Genomic DNA, 17654 nt, shown 5'->3' with positions numbered 1-17654 from the left:
ATATTATTATTTCCTTTTTTATTTAGAGAAAATAATTTTAACACCTTTCTCGCTTCGAGTAAATTTGATTTTAAGATTCCAATTCTTAATTTTTATTTATTTTAAGACCTAAATGTTAACCCATGTCCAATCAAAAACCTTATTTGACATTTTGGTCTATTTTTAGGACCAAGTCAAAATTTCATTAAAATAATTGTTTGCCCTAAAACATTTCAGGAAAGAAATAACTAATTAATCTCTCATTGCTAAAATGGATGGGCAAGGCAAGAAGATTAGCATAACCCTCTGAGAAGGATTTCTAGCATCTGATACCAAAAAGGGCTGTAAATAATATTACACTTTCTCTGTAAAAACAGCATTCATAATCTTGAGTTTAAGAAAATAGAAATCTGACCAATTACCAGATGTCAATTGTTTTTAACTGGTATTGAAAAATCATTTCTTACATTGAAGTAACACACAATCAACTTTTCTGTTTTCTAATAGTGAATGCAGCGTTGTAATAAAATGAGATGACAAAAAAAAAAAAATACAAGCCTTCTTACACACATATACGTCACTTTTTTTTTCTTTTTTTTTCCCTTTCTTTTGTAGGAAGCAATTTACAAACTACATTTCCTGATGCTTAGGTACAAGCACAATAAATCATCAGATTGCCCACCAAAAAAAAGAAAAACAAAAAATAATAATAATAAAAGCTTTTCATCTCATCGATTGTTACTGTTTCGGAAGAAGTTGAGATCCCATCGACGCATCAAACCATCCATAATATGGCTTGCCGGGTTCCGTTCAACAGTTAATGTCGCTTTTGTATTGGCCGACATGTCAGCATCCGATGAGCTCTGTGTGCTTAATGATGTATCATCACTACGAGCAGAAGTTCCTGTGGTTGTGGTTCCAGTTTCCATGCCAGGAGAAGGAGCACTGAATGCAGATCCCGCAGCCGCATTCGTGTCAGGAGATGCCAAATTTTGGGCATTGACCAGTACTGAAGTATCAGTGGATTCTGATTTTGAAGGTCCACGATCCTCCAGTGAAGTGCAAGTGGATTCTGTCTCTAAGGGCAGCGCACCACGCTCTGTAGGTGAAGCATCCTTATCATCTATATGTGAAGGCTTTATAGAACTGGCGCTAACACAAGGCGGCTCTCCTGCGTGAGGTGGTCTCATTTCCAAGTCTTTTAATGATTCAAGCACTGCTTCCATAAACATCTGAAGATATTTGACAAGTCAAAAGATCATTCAAATATCATTTTGGAATTAGAAGATGCGAAGAGCCAATAATTTGACTTACTCTTTCTTCCTCTTCCAAATTGGATGGAAAACCTGCCAAGTCATCAAGTGGGTATTCTACATATTGATCATCATCCGAAGTGGTAGGAACATGGGGGCCAAAAGGATGGCCATTGGATAACTCAAAGCTAATCATGTCGGAAGATGATGGGCAAAGATCGTCATCAACTTTTTCATGCTGCAGCCAAGTATCATGCACTGTTAATACACTGTGATACCTTTATTTTGATTAGTATTCTTGGATACATTATTTTTTCACTTTCCTTTATCCACTAAATTGTCGTTTTCGTTTTCCTCAAGTCAGGCAAGAGATAACTTAGGCACCGTGAATATTGGTGACCCAGAGGCTCATTGCTTTGCCAAGATGGAACAAGCTCCAGCTATAGTTTAAATATGAGAAAATGTAAAGAAGATACCTCATCTTCAGATTGATCATCTTTAGAAGGGAAATTATGAGGAACCTGAGCAAATTCAAAGACAAAATGAACAGACATGCCACAAAAGAAACAAAACAACATTCTCAATAAGATTGAAGCATCAAAAGTGCCACATGTTCTAGGGTAGGTCAAGTCAATCTCAGAACCCTGATTCCCGAATTAAAAAAAAAAAAAAAAAGTCTACCTAATTTCATAAACTACTGCTTGGCATGCAGTAGTAGCCATTTTACATGGTCTAAATTCTATTCTTTGTCCACTGGATTTCCTGTGTGCGGGCGTGAGAGTGTGGAGAGAGAGAGAGAGAGAGAGAGAGAGAGAGACTTGGGTGAGGACAGGAATCCTCGATTTGAAATACGCTAAATTCAATGATAATTGGTTTGAACAAAGTGGCATGTGTGGTCAACCCTTTGTATCGTCTATCAATTTGACAACTAAGAACAATAGAAAATCAAACAATCACTAACCTCTGTCCTACTCATAGGTCTTCTTGAACGGAGTGTTTTAATGGCATCTGCTGTGCTGCTTGTTGCCGGTTCTGCAACTCATTAGCAATTAATGAGAGAGAGAGAGAGAGAGAGAGAGAGAGAAATAGTAATTGTGAAATAAAGATCCAGAAAGACATCAGCAATTGTGAAGTTAAAGAAACATTAGGTACTTGGGAGTCATGCCTTTAGATGTAGTTGAAGATTCATGGCCGTAACCTACTTCATGTACAGTTCTCCAACCACCCTGAAGGTACAACAATCAACAATGTTAAAGTTTGTGAATATGAAACCTGGCAATTTGAATAAAATCAAAAAATAAAACCAGATTTATTGATGTTTACCTTACCAAAGTAATCATCCATAGGATCAAAAAATGCTCCAGCTACTTCATCCTCTGGAGGTTGCAAAACATTGTGGAAAAATATATTTATAGAGTCGAAGTAGAATTGAGGGCGTGGAGAATTATGATCTCCCTCAAATTTGATAATGTTTTTGTCTCCCTGCAAAAAAACATGCTTCAAAAGACAAGCCCGACATAGCAAACAAGGCAGGGAGATCCGACAAGTGTATCTTGCTTAAGAAAATTCTAGAAGACTGGGCTCCATGTATCTCTAAAATGAAACCTTCTAAACTAGGGATTTTCCTATTGAGTACAAGCTTTTTTTTCCCAGAAAATGGAAACCCTAGATGACATGAAGCGTGCATGACTTCATACAAAAAATTTCAACTTTTCCTATTAGGGAAAAACATAATTACCTTACAGATATGATGCATGCCTGCATGATTCTTTACAGATTAATCAATTTTTTGTATAAATATGACCGATAATTACCATATAAGCTCCAAATATACGATCCGAGTGATGGGGATTTATGAAATCATCATCAATGGCGTGCCCAAGTAAAACCGGAACAAAGCAAGAACTTGCCACCTGCGGTAAGAAATCAGTAATGGAACACTTTCGTCAATAAGAGTAAAAAACAAGAAATAAGCACTCAACAGAGAACACAGAAAATCATTCCATTTTTTAACATCATGAATATTGTAAGCTTCTTTTCACATATGCTTCTTAAATTTTTTTGCATTCCCTACTAGAATTAAATCCCTCCCCAATTTCACCATTTATGCATGCCCAAAAACCTTGGGGGTCCGTGGAACCAAGAGATTAGTGGAAACAGGAGTACAGGATCATGAAACAATGGTGACTCCCTCTTGCACTTCATTGAGTCACACCAATTAAACTCTCAATATATTATGAAAATAATTCAGTTAAATAGCCACGACAGCAATAGCAGGTAGAGTCCAAGAGTTTGTCTGACTAAAACTAAGGGCACTAACCCAATCTCATTTTATCGACTCCTCGTCTCTGTTCATATCCACAAATGAAAGGATTAGGAAAGCCCTAGTGAAAGCAAACATGGACCAGTTCTAGAAGGTTATCATGCATGGTGTATCAATTAGAGAGCCTGGGGCCAACGAGCAAGACCCATGACCTTCGGCCCAAACGGAGCATACATCGGCCCATCAGCCCCTTGTGAGGCCAAAGATTGCATAGCAGGAGATTATTCCCCCTAGCCAAGTCACCATAACTACCCTCTACAGGACAAAGGTGACAGCTGCAGTGTGTCAGGAAGCAAAGGCAAGGGGCATTTTTGTTGTCCTCCCACATGTACAGACAACTAGCAAGCGACATGTGGCTAGGCACCCCACGACACAGCGAGCCCCATACGGCCAGAGCATTCCATTGTCTTCCATTATCCTCCAATAGCAACCCCAATAACTTAAGCATCGAAAGCATCCCCCACCGGCACGCCCAGCAAGCCCCCTTGCTCACATTCACCTTTGTTGCAAGCATTCTTAATCGGATTTTTGGTGTGTGGTTAACAGTATCAGCAATGCATAAACAAGTGCTTCTGCCATTTGGTGATATCCAGCACATATACAGCGCTGCTTATGCCTGACATTACTTGCCAAAGGAAAAGTTCCCGCTTCTCACCAAAATGTAAAACCCCTGCCTGTTTATGTGCTGTGACAACAAAAGAAAACAAATAACAACTCCTTATCAAGCACCTAAATTGGCGCCAAAATGTATAACCCATATGTTGCTATTGAACTTAGCCCTGATCACCCATTGCTGCACTGTCTTCCAGACTTTTTGGTTCAGCACTGGATATGCTGATAGTGCCAAGATACACCTTTAAAGTAGATTTGGGTGTGAGAGTGCATTAGGGTGTTCTCATGCAGCCAAGAAAAAAGGGGAGGAAAAAAGGGCGTAGGGGTAAGTGAGGCAAGAAATATTTTTGTTATTAACAATCTAAACTGGTCCAAAGATCTTGTCTCATTGATGAAGCTAATTCAATAATTTCTGTATAGTCAGATTTGGTTCCTGAGTATGTTTTAGTGACTGATTTCTAAGTGCTAATTATTTTAGTAGGTAACCAAGGAAATCATACTGTTTACGTTATGATGGTGATTTTATTTTTGTACAAATGAAATCAAAAATCAAAATAAACAAGCTTTATTTAACCAACTTGGCAACTATCAACCCATATATATTAGCCAGAAAAGTTTTGTACATTATAAGGTTTTAAACATCATACAACAATATAAAACAAAAATCATAATCCACAATGCTTTTATTCAAAGTAATCAGCAAGACATGCATCAATGTAAAATTAAAGATAAGATATAACCTTAATGGTATTCAGGTTCGTTATGTCAAACTTTGCCTTCTTCTGAATAGCTCTTCGCATGTATTGGATTGCGAACTTCACCTAGAATTAGCGAAGAGAGAGAGAGAGAGAACAACAACAACAAAGGTGATCAGAGTCCTCAGAACATTTACACAATTGTGCCTGAATCATTAATAAAAGAAAATGGTCAAAAGAATTTGATTGTAAATTCAGGGTGAAAGCAGATGTGGACTGTTTAAAGGTGATGAATACTGAAAACATAGCAAGTACCCAATAAGAGCAAGATATAACTGCAACCCAATTAAAGTAAGACTGAGGGAGGCAAGTCTGACAAAGTTACGGAGGCCATATTCCAAGGAGTTCAATGGAAATGATTTCCGCTATATGTGACTAACTTGACCAAATTTAGTAGTACAATTCACTATTCCAGAAAACCCATACCTGCTAAAATTAACATATATTTCCACCAATTTTTGACGAACTTTACTGCCTACATGGCATATAATACACCAAGAATCTATCATAAAGATTCTTCATAACCGTGCTTGCCTCAAACCAAGTAGAGATGGGTTTTACAATTTTGCCTCAAAATTTGAGTATCTAATAGTTTCTGCAGATAAATTTACTTACAGTGAATTTGGGTAAACGGATCTTGTAGGTGTCTACCAGTTCCATCATCAAGTCAACTAGATCAGAGAAGGGACTATCAAGAACCATTCCAGCAATTGAAGGATCCTCAGCTCCATACATTAGGCTGTGAAAAAAGAAGTCTATATTGTCAATGGCATATAAACAACCAGAAAGACCCGACTAATAGAGCAAAAGCAGTCAAGCTAAAGAGCCATAAATAATACTTGGAATGTCAGCAACCCTACCCAAAAAAAAAAAAAAAAAAAAAATCCATAAATTTATGCTGGTATATTATAGCTATCAAATAAATCTGTTCTGCAATAAACCACAATTACAGTAAATAACACAAAACAATCACACAAAAATACATAAATTTGTGGTTCCCTCAATATGATGTACGTTCACAGACGGAGGCAATCACAAAGAAATTCACTAAATAAAGATGGAATACAAAATTATAGTTTAGAAAAATCACTCAAGCCCAAAACCTAATACACCCAAATCTCACTCTCACACAAAACAGAATTTTTCTTTTACACAAATTTCTAGTCCTAATACACAAAAGTGAGCATTAAAAAAAAACACACAATTTGCAGCCGGCGCCAAAATACCTTATTATGCGGCAGCTCAAACTCTCGATCTTTTTCTCCTTTTTCTTTCTAAACAAACAAAATTTCACTCTTTTCTCTTGTGTGGCAACACCTCAAACAAAGAAGAAAAGGAGCTCGCATGTGTCCCGCAACAAAAGACAAAAAGACCAAAAATATATGAGAACGTAGGTTTTTGTCGGCTAGGTTTTTCGTTCCTTTCTCCAAAACCAACTAAATTTGTGACACCTTTCTGCTTATTTTTATCTTCCAAATCTTGTTTAAACACCCTACAAAATCTTTAGTACCTTTTTTTGTGAAAATAATAACACTCCACATCTCATTTGCATCTGACTGAGATTCTTCATCCTTTGTTGATCGTGACTTAGATCGAGATTGTCTACTTCTGTCATTCTTCCCCTTGGACTTATTCCTTCTGCGATTTGGCTCAGACCTCCCCATAAGCCAACAGCTTTATCATTACCAAGCTTTCTACTCGTTTCATGTGACAAGAGAGCTCTAATCACCTCTTCTGGCTTTGAAGTTTCTTTCCCATACAATAATATTGTAGCCAAGCGATCATATGAAGGGGGAAGCAATTGTAACACCTCGACCGAGCACGTGTCAATCATAACTAAATTAAAACATTTAACAAATTTTGAGAGCAAGATTAAGGCAAGAAAATGAGTGGGGTCAATAATTAAGGAAGGATTAAGCTAGATGTGATTGGAATGTAAGAAAAACAGAGTTCAGAGCACTTAGGAGTTTTGAATCAAGTGCCACGTTTGGACGAGACAACTAGGTAGAACAAGGAAACCCGTTTAAATGGCCACGCAAGGCGCCAACGCCACATCTAATAATTTGGAACTACGGTTTGAACAAGAACGTCCTACATGCAAATCAGATAGGTCGAAAACGCTGCAGAAACAGGAGTAATGCTTTGAAAGCCCTAGAGAAACCCTAAGTCTTCATTTCCCTTTGTTTTCTAGCTGCCAGAGAGAGAGAGAGAGAGAAAGGTGGAGGTTTTTAGAGAACTTGGGCTAAAGAGTGGTGCAAAGCTTCAAAGAGGTAAAAGTATCCTCGCCCTTCTCTTTATTTTTAAATGTTAATGTGTATAGGGGCGGTGTTGTTCACTATGTGTGTGAGTTTAGGTTGGTTGAGGTAAGGAATGGAGGAAAGGAGGGGTTTTCTCAAGGTAAACACCCAAACTTTGGGAAAAAAAAGGTGGAACTGTTGAAAGACTTGGGCAACCAAACGAGTTGAGCACTATAAAGGGGTGAGCTTTTAGGGTAGATGAGTCCAAATGCTTAGAGATAAGGGTTGTCTTGAAGTGTTGATTGGAGGAAAATAGAAGTGGAGATGGAAAAGTTGGAATCTTTAGGATAGGTAGAAAAGCTAGGGTTTTTAAGGCTCAAAACGGTATTAGGAATAAAAAGATAACTTTAGGGTTTTGGGGTATTTGGGGAATGGTAAGAAAGAGAAAATTGAAACTTGGACAAAAGGTGGTTTGGAGAAGATGACGAACAATCGTTCAAACCCTATTCTAATGAGCGTACAGAGAGTCTTATTTGAACTCCCATTAGAAGGCCATTCTAAAAGAACAAGGACTAGCATTCAAACGATACACGGGACAAAATGTAAAATCTTAAGTTTAGGCTCTAAGGGTTTTGTGATTTGGGGAACCGACTAATAATAGAAAACACTTGCAAACAAAGGAACCAAGTTTTACGAAGGATAATTTGTTGAGGAAGACTACACAAGGTAAGAAAACGCTCGTCAAAACCTTAAAGTAATAATTTTGCAAGCACAACTATTTTTTATAAATGATAAATGTGCATATTGATACAAGCATGAATTGTTTTGTGAATTATATGTTGTGAGCCCTATAGTTTGAAATGAAATAAAGCAACTTTATGACATCCAATTGCATCTTTCTTTCTTTTTTTTAATAATCGGAGTATCTAGGGCTTCGCCCCAACTAGATCCCTAGGACACCATGCAAAGCGCCTCCTTCACACCAATTACATGTTTTACATACATAAAAATGAGATAAAGAGATAACTTATATGACATAGCCACCAATAAACTATTGTATAAAAATATCGAAAAGAAACTGTGGCATATTTTATTTTTATTTTTAATGAATAATAAATTTTGTGGCATACACATACCAGTTTATATTGACTTGACCCTATGGCCCAATTGATGAGATGATAATTGTACACTTGTTCTGAGTGCTACTGTGATTGGCACAACCACTTATGGGGTGGGGTCACCAGTTGTGGGCATCACTAGGGTGAGTGATGTCACCCCAAAGTCAAACCCAGCCAATTAACTAGTTGGGTATCACGCTATGTGCAATGCTCGGGGCATTGAGATTGTACCAGAGGTCCCACGGGATACAAAAACCTCACCATAAAAAAGTTAATGGTATGGATAGGATATATGAAGGAGAATTACGACCCTTGTTACATACATGTAACTATATGTATGGATACTTGAGCATATCAACATTATTTTGTCTTACTTTCCTGCTAAGAACTCCTAATGCATGAAACATATTTTACTCACGTATGTTGTAAAGTATGGGTTCACTTCATAATTATGTTTTCACGTGCAACTTACTAAGTCATGGACTTATTTCTCCACCTGTAAAACATTTGTTTTACATAGGAGAGACATTAGTGACTGCTCAAGAAAATTTGGAGGTAGATGTGGCTGTCTAGGCCTTAGATGCTCCTATGTTATGACTGATGTTCTCTTTGCAAGTTTTGAACAATATTGACCTCTTGCCTTAGCTGTAATTTGATTAAGTACTAGTTGATAGCGTGTATTAAGACTTGATGTGGTGGACATGTATGAAAGCCAAAGATGTGAACTACTACTATGCTTATGAGATCATGTGTGTAGATGACTTATAGATGCTCTAGTTTGTATTTACTTGATGCTTACTGCTGGTAGTAATTTATTCCAAAAAAGGAAGTGCCAAAGTTTTGTTGTTGCAAATCTCATTTATGAGGGATAGTAATAACACTCCAAGTTATTTTATAGTCAAATAATTTGGAGGAATAACAGCGATGCTAACAAAAGTACCACTTTATCTTCTTCTTCAATTTTCACTTCACACAAAAAAAAAAAAAAAAAAAGTATTTTACACAATTCTCTAGTCCTAACACGTAAAAGAGAGCATGAGAAATAAAGTTTGCAGCTCATGCCAAAACACCTTTTTATGATGAGGAACCGCTCCAAGGCAGGGCCACTTCGTGTACCAACCCTTGTCAGGTAAACCTCGGATCCATGCAAAGTGCTCACTCCACATGGATTGAGTAATACTCCAGTTTTGCTGACGAGAAGGCCTAAAGGAATTATTTGCACCCAAGGGGATTCGAACCTTAAACTTGAAGACCAAGGCCCCTACTATTTGAGCCAACCCCTAGGGATTTCATGCCAAATACCTTATGATACGGCAGCTCAAACTCTTGCTTTTTCTCCTTTTTCTTCCTATTCTACGACTAACTAAACAAACAAAATTTCTCACTTTTCTCTTGTGTGGCGCCTCAAATGAAGAAGAAAAGGAGCTTGCATGTGTCTCACCACAAAATACAAAAGGGTCGAATATATAAGCAAGAAAGTAGGTAGGTTTTCTGGCTCTTTTCTCCTAAAGCCACTTGCACAAAGTTTTGGGCCTACTGATGTGATGGAAGTCAAATCACCTTAACAAAAACCATATATATATTTATCATTTTCCAGATAAAGAGCACACGACAAATATATGGCATGGAAATTTCATAAAGCCATCGTAACCTTCTCCAGCCCAAGGTCAAAATAGTTGATCATAAAACTATTTGAGAACAAAATGCATCCCTTCTTTCACTTATCATTTGTAAAAACACATTCTCCCCACCATCTCACATGCCATAATCCCTTCAACTTTTGTTCCCATGACCATCATCAAAGCCTAATCCAACCATTTGAAATTCCTCCCTACCATCTTCACCTAGGCCTTAGCTCAACTATCCTCAAGCTTCAAATTAGGTACAGTTCTGTCCTAAGCCTGCTACATACTGGGCCAACCTACATCACTGATAAAAAATAAAAATAAAAATTACTTTTGTGACCACATTATTGTGTTTCATTTTTCCAATTTTCAGCTGGTGCCTTTAATTGGTAAATGACATTAAATTTTACATCGTTTACGTTCTTCCACTAGGCATGAAGTTTAAAAATTCTTTGTCAATTCTTCCCTGGTTCCTTGGTTTCCAAGATCACATTTGTGAGTGAGCAAATGCATTCTATCCAACAAAACTTTAACTCAATGGAATTTAAATCGAAAGACATCATGATGTTCAATTCCTGCTTTCCCAAGCCATACAAAATATTGATCACACCTGGTGTTGCAAAACCTAGAATGAATGGCTTCATCTAAACTAGAATCCTACAAACAATTATAGTTGAAATTACTCGAATTATTTTTTTCTATAAGTAGTCGAAATATCAAAAGCGCAAAACACAATCCGGACACACAGGAAGTACACAAGAGAAACGCCCAACTTAAAGGAGAAAAAGAACATGAAAATCATTAAAACTAATCACCAAGGGAGCTAAAAACACAGTTATTCAAGTATAAAGAGAATAAAAAAAGGAATTGAGCTCTCCAATGTCCTCTCTCGGTCCCTCGAAATTTTTATCATTTCTTTCCCTTCAAAGGCACCATAAAATGCAAGAGGGCACCATCTTCTACACAACAACACTTTAAAGCACCCACTCGTCCCCCAGCAAGCAAACAAATCAACTACCTGACTAAGCATAACCCAAGATAACCCAAAGCGACTGAAAAAAGCATTCCATAAGGTGCATGCAACCTCACAATAGAGAAGAAGATGGTCGACGGACTTTGTATTTCTCTTGCACATGCATCACTTATCGACCACAATGACATGTTGCTTGCTAATATTGTCCATAGGATCTTTCCTAAAGCCGCCAACCAAGCAAAAAAAGCCACTATCAAAGGAACCTTGGTCCACCAAATACTCTTCCAAGGGAAAAGGAAAGCCATCTTTACATGCAAGGACCCTATAAAAGAAGCTAACATCGAATATCCCTTTGCGATTTCTCACAATCAACTACACCATCCCAAATAGATTTGGCCTTGTAATAGGCCCCCCAGAGGAAGACCAAGATACTTCAATGGCAAAGAGGAAACCCCACAACTCAAAATGCCAACCTGCCCATCCTATCCACAGGAAAATTGACTAAGAAATTAACCTTCAAATTGGGGGCAGCTTTAAAACATGAGAATAAAACACGCAAATAGTGAATGTGATCAAAGTTGGCTCCACAAAAAACCAAAGCATCGTTCGCAAACAACATGTGTGATATATTTACCACATCAAAGTGCCCAGTCCAAGCACAGAAGCCCGAGAGAAGACTCCCATCAACAGTTGCAGTAAGCATTTTACTTAATGCCTCCATGACAACAACAGATAGAAGAGGAGACAGAGAATCTCCTTGTCTCAACCCACATGAGCTATTGAAGAAGTCGGCCGACACATGCTTTAGTTTAAATACCTATTTTAAATCCTTTCTCAAAATCTCATAACCTCCTATCCTATCGAGCAGATACAAAATTCAGACTCCATTGTTCTTTGCAATCATCCAAGGCTTCCAATTAAACTTAGGACATCCAAATTTTGTAAAAGCCTTGAACACAACCAAACATCTTAGTTTGCTAAGGCTTTTACATGAATCAAAGTCAAAACTAAGAGTATCTTACACAAAATCAAAAGTAAGTTCCAATAGATTGGTTCATTTGAAACAACACGTGCTTGTTCTTGTCATAAGAGGTTCAAAATAATTAGGTAAAACACATCGATTCTTGCATAATTCATTAGATTCTTAGAAGCCATTTCATCATATTAGAAAAATAAATAAATAAAGTATTCATGGAGTAAATTGCTATCTATTACAATCCCCTAGATGTTCAATGAACTTTCATTACTTCACAGCAAAGTAAAGAGGGCTTCTATGCTCTATCTATGTTCTAATCTATTTACAGACAAGATTGAAAGAAAACATCAAGTGAATGGAAAAAACCTAGTAACAGCGCCCATCGAACGGCCCCACAAGCCTATCAAAGACACATTTCCATCTGCCCGCAGACATTCAACCACAGCCCTTAGATCATCCCTCTGTAAAACAGTAGACTGTCAGACAGCAATTTCATGATGAAGAATGGTGATCTAATACATAGACAGAATTCTGGTGAATAAGTATGAACACTTATATTTATATAGTGTATCTAATAAATTAAGGGAAAAAATGAAAATGAGCACATGTGATAAGGGTAGGGGAAGTCATCCTAGATAATTTGGCCAAGTGCAACAAAGTCCTATAGATGCACCAATGAATTTTATTAAGTTGGGGTGCAAAATAACTAAGAGGAGATCAAAGATAACATGGGCAAAAGTAGTAAGGCAGGATATGGTCATCAAATATATAACCGATTATGCTTTTAGATAAGGCTGAGTGATAAAAAAAAAATAATTCATATGGTCAAACCCAATTAGGACTTTTATAGCCTACAAAGGCTCTAGTTGTTGAGTTATACAACATGCATTCTTGTGTGGCTGACTTTGGATACACAATGAATTTCCTTTTCTCACATGACATTGCCCTCAAAATATGTATTTGACTAAAATACTAAAGACACATTAGACTTCTCGATAATAAACACAAACAGATATTGAAAGACCCTTAGCAGATCTAAAGGTAATCTTTGCATATTATTTATCGACAGCTGCCATATTCCAAGTGCATGTGAGGTCATGCATGAATAAATGTAGATGTATTTAAAGCATTAATTATCTATAGTTATTAATTTCTTAAATTTCCAATGAACTAGGGAGAGTTATTCATTTCCCCAAAGCAACTCACTGGAGGCACTTAAAGAGGGAGAAGGGGGCAAAAGCAAGAGACAGGGAAAGAGGGGGAGGGGGGTTTGAAGGCTGCTTATCTTGTTTATCTTTTAAGTTAAAAATGCAGAAGCACTTTTGCTTAATCATAGTATAACATTGAAGAAAAGGGGGATTAAACACAAATAAGAGTAGACCATATCCTTGGTAAAATTTATCTAGATGATGAATTCTTTGAGTTAGTTATTCAGCAACTTACTTCATTCCACCCCAGGGTGACATGCTCGCCTCCAGAGAGTCCAGATCCAGAGAAATCAAGAGTGAAAACTGTAATGTTCGAAGGCAGCAAAATTATTGCAGCTTCACTGGCATCAGCCCTGCAACCACTGCCAAGACAATATGCCACCAGTCAATATAAAAAAGTTAATGAAACAGCCAAAAACTTCATGCACCACAGGCAAAGGAGCTGCATCCAAAGAGACGAAAAATAGCCATGCAGTTATAAATTTAATAATGAAGAAGATAGGATGGTGTATTTGTAGATGACCATCCAGTGGTTCAATGAATGTTACCCAGGAAAGCTGCAGAGATTTTGTTGAATTGAAGTTCAAATTTTCTAAAGTTGCAGAAAGAGACCTTTTAGGCTATTCAGCAACGTGTCTGTCACGTGTGAAGCACTAATATACATGTAACAGTCAGGCATCCCCAAAGCCTTGGTGAAAATTTATGACATTTAAACATTGGTTGCCCATTGCTATACTAATTTTATTTCCGCACATCACGAGCAGACTAATTAGGGAGCTTTACCTTCATTGTAATAAAAAATCTCTTTTTTTTTTTTAAGTTCTAAAATGTCAACAAGAACAAACGTAGAATTTAGAGCTGGATGAAAACTCTTTAAATCTCCCTACGCAGCCATAATTATTAAGTCATAGATTCACCTGTTCCCATGGCAATATATCACACAGGGGAGAGGCTTTCCTTCAGGACTAACGATAGGAACATAATGACTACACTGAAGAACATCTCCCCGGCTGTTTTTAACCTGCACAATGTTCAAAGCCCTTTAAATGAAAGGCAGAAACAGTTTTGAATTCTCAAAGGTCATTAAAGAATGTACAGGATAAAATTAGTCAAGGATTTTAAAAAGAAAAAAGAAAAAGAAAAAAAAAAAAAAGGAAAAGAAATATCAGCAACAAAACCAGAGTTAAACCTAGGTTGCAATAGAGTGATAGCATGGATATTAATCGTGTGGGCCCTCTGAGGCTAGCTTCTAATAGAGAAAACTTGCAAAAGAACTCATTTTATTTTGGGTTGGTCCCTACACACTATTTATAGATTATCACTCTCCCATTAAGTGTAGGCAAAAGGCTTCCTAATCACGAAGGACAAAAGCACACCATGACACCATAAAAAACATTTTCCTTAATCAAGTTACTGACAATGGTACTGTATGCTTACAATATTGTAAGGATTGCTTGGTAATCTCTAAAACCCCAAAGGAATTATCAATTGACAACATTTCATACGAATTCTCGGGATTTTAAACGGCCAAAACTTTCTTGAAAAGTTCATAAACAAGCAAGTGCATGTATCATGAAAAAGTAAAAATTTGCCAGTGTTCTTTTAATATTATGAACGAGTTTGAATCTCATTGGTGTCTATGGTTGTGCTCCAATAGAAGTTAAAACATTAAATAAGCATGGATCCTTACCTCCAGATCTTTCCTCTGATACCATTTCCCTTTCAGCATGAACTCTTGATCTAATAAATCATTTTTTGGGTCGTATTCAGCTCTGCAGCCCAAAAATGGAAAGACCGCTAATCAGTCAATTACTTGAAGAAAAGTTTAAAACTTTAAGCCCAAAACAAAAAGAAATTACTGAGGTAACAGAAGTTTGAACAATCTTAATTTCCTAAAGATATGCCCTACACAAGGTCAAGTGATTATAAAATAGATGCTGCCTTATGCTTCATTCAGATCATTCCATAAGTTGTGCTTCTTTTTGCAACCTTGAGTATGTGCATCAGCAAGTTTCCTTTTTCCTCAAAATTTCAATGCAAAAGCTTAAGATTATTTTCAAATTTCATTCTTAGTTTTATAAACTATCTCCATTTAATGCCTTCCGGATATTCTTCACGACCATCTACCTAACAACCGCAAAATAGTCTATACCTTGAAACATTGACGTTCAGGAACTTGTTTTTAACATTAATAACGGTCTTGTAATTTAACAAAATCAAATAATAGCTTCAAAATGCATAATTTCAGAATTACAGTCACTCTGAAAAGCCATGTGAACCTCATAATTTCATAAGCTTATGAAATCCTGAAGCCCAATGTAACCCATACACAAAGTAAGAACTAAAAACTAACAGTTCTAAAAATATAAATTCAAATCTGAGCAAACCCAATTGTTCCCATTTAAAAATTTATGCCATATTATCAAAAGGAAAGAATATTAGCGAAACAAATTCAGAACATCAGAAGAAAATCTAATACAGTTAAGACCCTGCATATCCACCAAAAAGAAAAAACTCTGCTTGGCAGCTGAGAAAACTAAAGAAAATTAAACAAAATCAAAATTTAACTCCTCGCTCTACGCTTTGCTTCTTTCCACACACATACAAAATTAGTAAATTAAAAAAAAGGTACAATTCAATTGTACTCGGCCAAATCTAAATAGTTGAATCAGGGTTAGTACTTAGTTGTTTGAAGGGTTTCCCGTTTCATTTTCCTACCGTCCCAGACCCAATACCCAACAATTTTTTTTCAATTTTTATCACTTTCCCACCTTTTCTCAGCAACCAAACGGAGCATAAACCAAATCCCATCTACAATTTCATCAATAAAATCGCAAACTTTATCAGAAACGACGAAAAACCGATGCTTGTTCGTTACCTGGGTGGCCGAATGATAAAGTTGACAAGCTGTTCCATGGATTCAAACGTAGACAACCAACGATCTCCTTCTCTAGCTTTGTCCCAGCTTGTTCTTCTATTACTTTTGTCGAATATGATATTAATGTTTACAATTTCTCTTCTTTTTTGTGAAATTGTTTCTATAATTTGACGGTGAGGAAGAAGCAGAACAAAAACAAAAGAGAGAAGCTTCTTGATGGGTAGTGATGCATATTTCTCTTCTCAAACAAAAAACCAAAAGTAGAAGAAGAAGAAGGAGGACCAGCCTTGGTTGGTTTCGTTCCCCATGTTTTTTGTTTTTTCTCTTTGGTTTTGCTTTTTTAAAACATATTATTAATAAAATATAATTTGAGAAGAAAAAAAAAATACTATCTCTAATAGAAATAGTTAACGTAATAACTTAGTATAAAGGTATAAATGTGTTATGGGCTCCAAATGTGTAAATACTATAAGAAACAGTAAAAACAAACAAAATAAAACAAAAGGAGAAGCTAGATAGTGGGCTTTTGAAGTGGATCCCACTGGGGGTATGGCCCAACTGAGATGAGCTCCTCTCCTCTCCTCTCCTCCCCACATGCCAAATTAGCAAAGTCCCAACAGAGACCAAATTCTGACCAATAAAAAAATAGGAAAGAAAAAAAAAAAAAAAAAACATGCCAATAAGATTCTCTCTCTGTCTCTCTTTCTTTCTTTTTTAATTCTCCCTGTGCTTATATTATGTATTTAATCAAAGTTATTTCTTCTTAATTCAGTTTATTGAATAATGCTTCCTTTTTTTTGAGTTATTGGAGGGTCCAAATTTTGCTCAAGTTATATACACTAAATATAAGCTAGCACTATCAATGGTTTTATAATTTAGTAGTATTTTTGGGAATTTATGGGATAAATGAGATTAAGGATGCTTTCATCAATTATAGGAAGAAGGAAAAAAAAAAACATATTAGTGAATATGAATGTTAGGGGCAATGGGACATCTTCTAATGGAGAGAAAAAGGGATTTATTTTTATTTTTTTATTTATTTTTTTATGAGTAATGGGGAAGAAAAAGGTTAGAAGAAAGCAGTGGGCTCTAAAGACAGCCTTATTTTGTATGAGAGGTAGAATAGATAAATAAATAGTGTGATGATGACTTCATAGCTTTATTTAAACTTATTGATGTGAAGGATCACCCTCCTTACCAAATGGTTCCACCGATGATATCATGTTGTGCCAACAACAAGGTGTTAAAGAGTTTTTGACTCTTTTTTTTTTTTTTTTGACTAATGCTTTTTTCGTGACGGTTAAGAAGCTTATTTAAAATGAGAGAGGGTTAGGGTTTTCACATTCAACGTTAACTTGTACCTCTAAGGGCTAAGGGTAGAACCACGCTTAGTCTTTGCGGGTTTTTGGCCCCTATATATAAAATTTTTAAAAAGTCACAAAATTTAAAATTATGAAAATTTCTTCTAAATTTTATGTATTTTTATAAAACAAACCCTCCAAAATTTATTCTTATAGCTTTTCTCCCCTATCCTCTTTTTTAAAAAATTCTAGTTCCACCCATGTCAGGTGTAAAGTTGGAAGGGTGATAAATATGTCTCTCATTATTGATTAGATTCAATTTGTAAAGCATAGATCATCACAAATCTAGATGAGAGTTTAATAATCTCATCATAAAATTTTAACATGTGGTATTACAGCATTGACGTAAATGCTCA

The 17654-nt window shown here is 36.3% G+C and overlaps 1 protein-coding gene across 1 annotated transcript; it reads right to left on the bottom strand.

The window, feature by feature from the left end:
* Nucleotides 1-306: 306 nt before the first annotated feature.
* On the bottom strand, nucleotides 307-16245 carry LOC132165891 (uncharacterized). Its single transcript, XM_059576589.2, has 14 exons — nucleotides 15938-16245; nucleotides 14750-14831; nucleotides 13977-14080; nucleotides 13295-13421; nucleotides 12218-12312; nucleotides 5538-5661; nucleotides 4908-4988; nucleotides 3047-3145; nucleotides 2556-2714; nucleotides 2398-2458; nucleotides 2194-2264; nucleotides 1709-1753; nucleotides 1294-1470; nucleotides 307-1211 (listed from the first exon to the last, which is right to left on the bottom strand). Exons 1-14 carry the CDS (start codon nucleotides 15973-15975, stop codon nucleotides 708-710), a joined length of 1767 nt encoding a protein of 588 aa, XP_059432572.1. The 5' UTR covers nucleotides 15976-16245; the 3' UTR covers nucleotides 307-707.
* Between the last annotated feature and the right edge of the window lie 1409 nt (nucleotides 16246-17654).

The sequence above is a fragment of the Corylus avellana genome, chromosome 2 (assembly GCF_965113065.1).
Source record: "Corylus avellana chromosome 2, dhCorAvel1.hap1.2, whole genome shotgun sequence".
NCBI lineage: Eukaryota > Viridiplantae > Streptophyta > Magnoliopsida > Fagales > Betulaceae > Corylus > Corylus avellana.
Note: the sequence above shows the minus strand (reverse complement) of the source record. Positions and strands in the feature narration are given on the sequence as shown.

Excerpts from the sequence above, each read along its gene's own strand:
- LOC132165891 (XM_059576589.2), bottom strand. The coding sequence starts at position 15,975 with ATGGAACAGCTTGTCAACTTTATCATTCGGCCACCCAG. Across the intron at positions 14,081-14,749 it reads ATCAGAGGAAAGATCTGGAG|GTTAAAAACAGCCGGGGAGA; the intron begins GTAAGGATCCAT and ends AACATTGTGCAG. Across the intron at positions 1,212-1,293 it reads ATTTGGAAGAGGAAGAAAGA|ATGTTTATGGAAGCAGTGCT; the intron begins GTAAGTCAAATT and ends AAATATCTTCAG.